Source organism: Trichechus manatus, unplaced genomic scaffold (genome assembly GCF_000243295.1).
Source record: "Trichechus manatus latirostris isolate Lorelei unplaced genomic scaffold, TriManLat1.0 scaffold00236, whole genome shotgun sequence".
Classification (NCBI taxonomy): domain Eukaryota; kingdom Metazoa; phylum Chordata; class Mammalia; order Sirenia; family Trichechidae; genus Trichechus; species Trichechus manatus.
In genome coordinates, this window is record NW_004444172.1 from 869,037 (window position 1) to 871,405 (window position 2,369).

The window sequence follows — 2,369 nt, forward strand, 5'->3', positions numbered from 1 at the left end:
AATATGACTGATATTACATTGCTGAGTTGAAGTCAGCTAGGTAGTTTACTAGTTTCTCAACTTTGCTCATGTTGTTTTACCTCTTTATGCCTCTGGCTCCTCATGTAAAATGTGAATTATAACAATACCTACTTTATTCAGAATGCATTAAGTGAGCTAATAACAATAAAGTCATTAATATTGTATTTAGCACAGAATAAATATTCAAAAACTATCAGGAAAAAAGTAGTTTCAACTAATCAGGCTGCTCCTCTCTTCCCCTTAGCTCCATGATGTTGTTGGTTTTTGTTGCCATTGAGTGGATTCCAACTGATGGCAAACCCACGTGAGCAGAGCAGAACTGCCCCACAGAGTTTTCAAGGCTGTGCCCTCTCAGAAGCAGATCCCCAGGCCTGTCTTATGAGGTGCGTTTGGGTAGGTTTGAACCACCAACTTTTGGCTGATGGTTGACTGCTTAACCATATGTGACTTTCAGGGACTCCCAGCTCCATGTTAGTCCTTGTTAAAATACAAGTGGCAAAGTAAGATGCTTCCTTGATGGTAGAGAACCTCTTTTCAGTATACATATGGGAACAACTGTGATCGTTTATTTTACTAAATATAAACTACACTAAAGCAGATCTTATCTAGAGTATAGGAAATTTGATGTATTTTGATATTTTTTATTGTCTATTTAGCTGTGATTTGTTTCTCACAGATTCAGGGTATTTATTATGCGCAGGAAGAATAGAGTTTAAGATAACTTTATGTTTTCACAATCTGGAATTTTAGGATATAGGATTAGAACTATATTACCAAGACAGCATATCATATCAACCAACAAAAAATGGATGTCCATCCTATGACAGTGGACTTGAAATCATCAGTTCAAGATGTGCATTTTGCAGCTGGGTCCAGAGGATTAAAGTAACTTCTAAACCTTGAAATCATTTTGCTCACAGATGGAATGCACAGGACAAAAAGAGCAGGGGAATCTCACCACTTTTGTAGAATTCATCCTGCTTGGCTTTGCTGATGTTCCTGACCTCCAGGGATTTCTTTTTGGGGTGTTTTTGGTAATCTATCTGATTATCCTGATTGGAAATAGCCTCATTATCATAATTACCAAGGTGGATCCTTCCCTCCAGACCCCTATGTATTTTTTCCTTGGGAACTTTTCCTTCTTGGAAATATGTTATGTGTCAGTCACTGTCCCCAGATTGTTAGTGGACCTTTGCCAGCAGAATAGAAATATTTCCTTATTGGCCTGTGCTACTCAAATGTATTTCTTTCTGGTCTTGGGGGCTACTGAGTGCTTCATTCTGACTGCAATGGCTTACGATAGGTATGTGGCCATTTGTAACCCATTAATGTACCCTCTCGTCATGAACACTCGACTGTGTATCCAGTTGGCAGCTGGCTGTTGGATCAGCGGAATGCCAGTAAACATAGGGTTCACCTATCTCATTTTCTCTCTACCCTTCTGTGGACCTAACCAGCTGGATCACTTTTTCTGTGACGTACCTCCAGTACTTAAGCTAGCTTGTGGGAACACTTTTATTATTGAGTTACTGATTTATGTGATTACTGTTCTAGTTGTCACTATTCCTTTTCTGTTGATACTTGGGTCTTATGCCCAAATAATCTCAACCATCCTGAAGCTGCCATCAGCCACAGGGCAAGCCAAGGCCTTCTCCACATGTTCTTCCCACCTCATGGTGGTGGCTTTATTCTTTGGATCAGGCATCATTACATACATGAGACCAAAGTCCAGTCATTCAGTAGGAATGGGCAGATTCCTTTCTCTTTTTTACACCATTGTGACCCCTATGTTTAACCCCATGATATATTGTCTGAGGAACAAAGATGTCATGGTGGCACTGAGAAAATTTCTATCAAAATGAATAGTGTTATGATTCAAAACTATAACTTTTAAAATCTATTTTCTTCTTTGTTACAGACTCTATATATTAATTTTGGTTCTTTCTCCTGTATTTGAAGAAATGTTAATTATTCTAAATAACTGATATCATATTTTTTATGTCATCAAAAAATCAACTCTGCTTTTTTTTTCAAAATTAATCCTAATCTTTAATACATTCTTAAAGAGGAAAAGCAGTCACCTATGAAACTCAATCCAAGATATTGAAATATCTGAAATACCACATTGGAATCATCAAAAATTGTGCTTGGAGGTGTAGTTTTTAAAATTCTATAGTATTGACTACATTTGATTTTTCATTAGAAAAAGATTATTCATCTTTATATCTCTATAGCCCAATATATTGTCTGGAATATAATAGACATCCAGTTAATTTTGTTAGATTGAAATGATGGCAGTTAGCAGAGGTTTAACTATCAGTGTTTTATCTGCTCATGGTCAGTAATTG

General features: G+C 36.9%; 1 protein-coding gene across 1 annotated transcript; it reads left to right on the top strand.

Annotated features, from left to right (window-relative positions):
• The first annotated feature begins 941 nt into the window (after positions 1-941).
• Positions 942-1,883, top strand: LOC101346620 (olfactory receptor 10AG1-like). Its single transcript, XM_004389218.1, has one exon. The coding sequence runs from the start codon at positions 942-944 to the stop codon at positions 1,881-1,883; it is 942 nt and encodes a 313-aa protein (XP_004389275.1).
• The last annotated feature ends 486 nt before the right edge of the window (positions 1,884-2,369 follow it).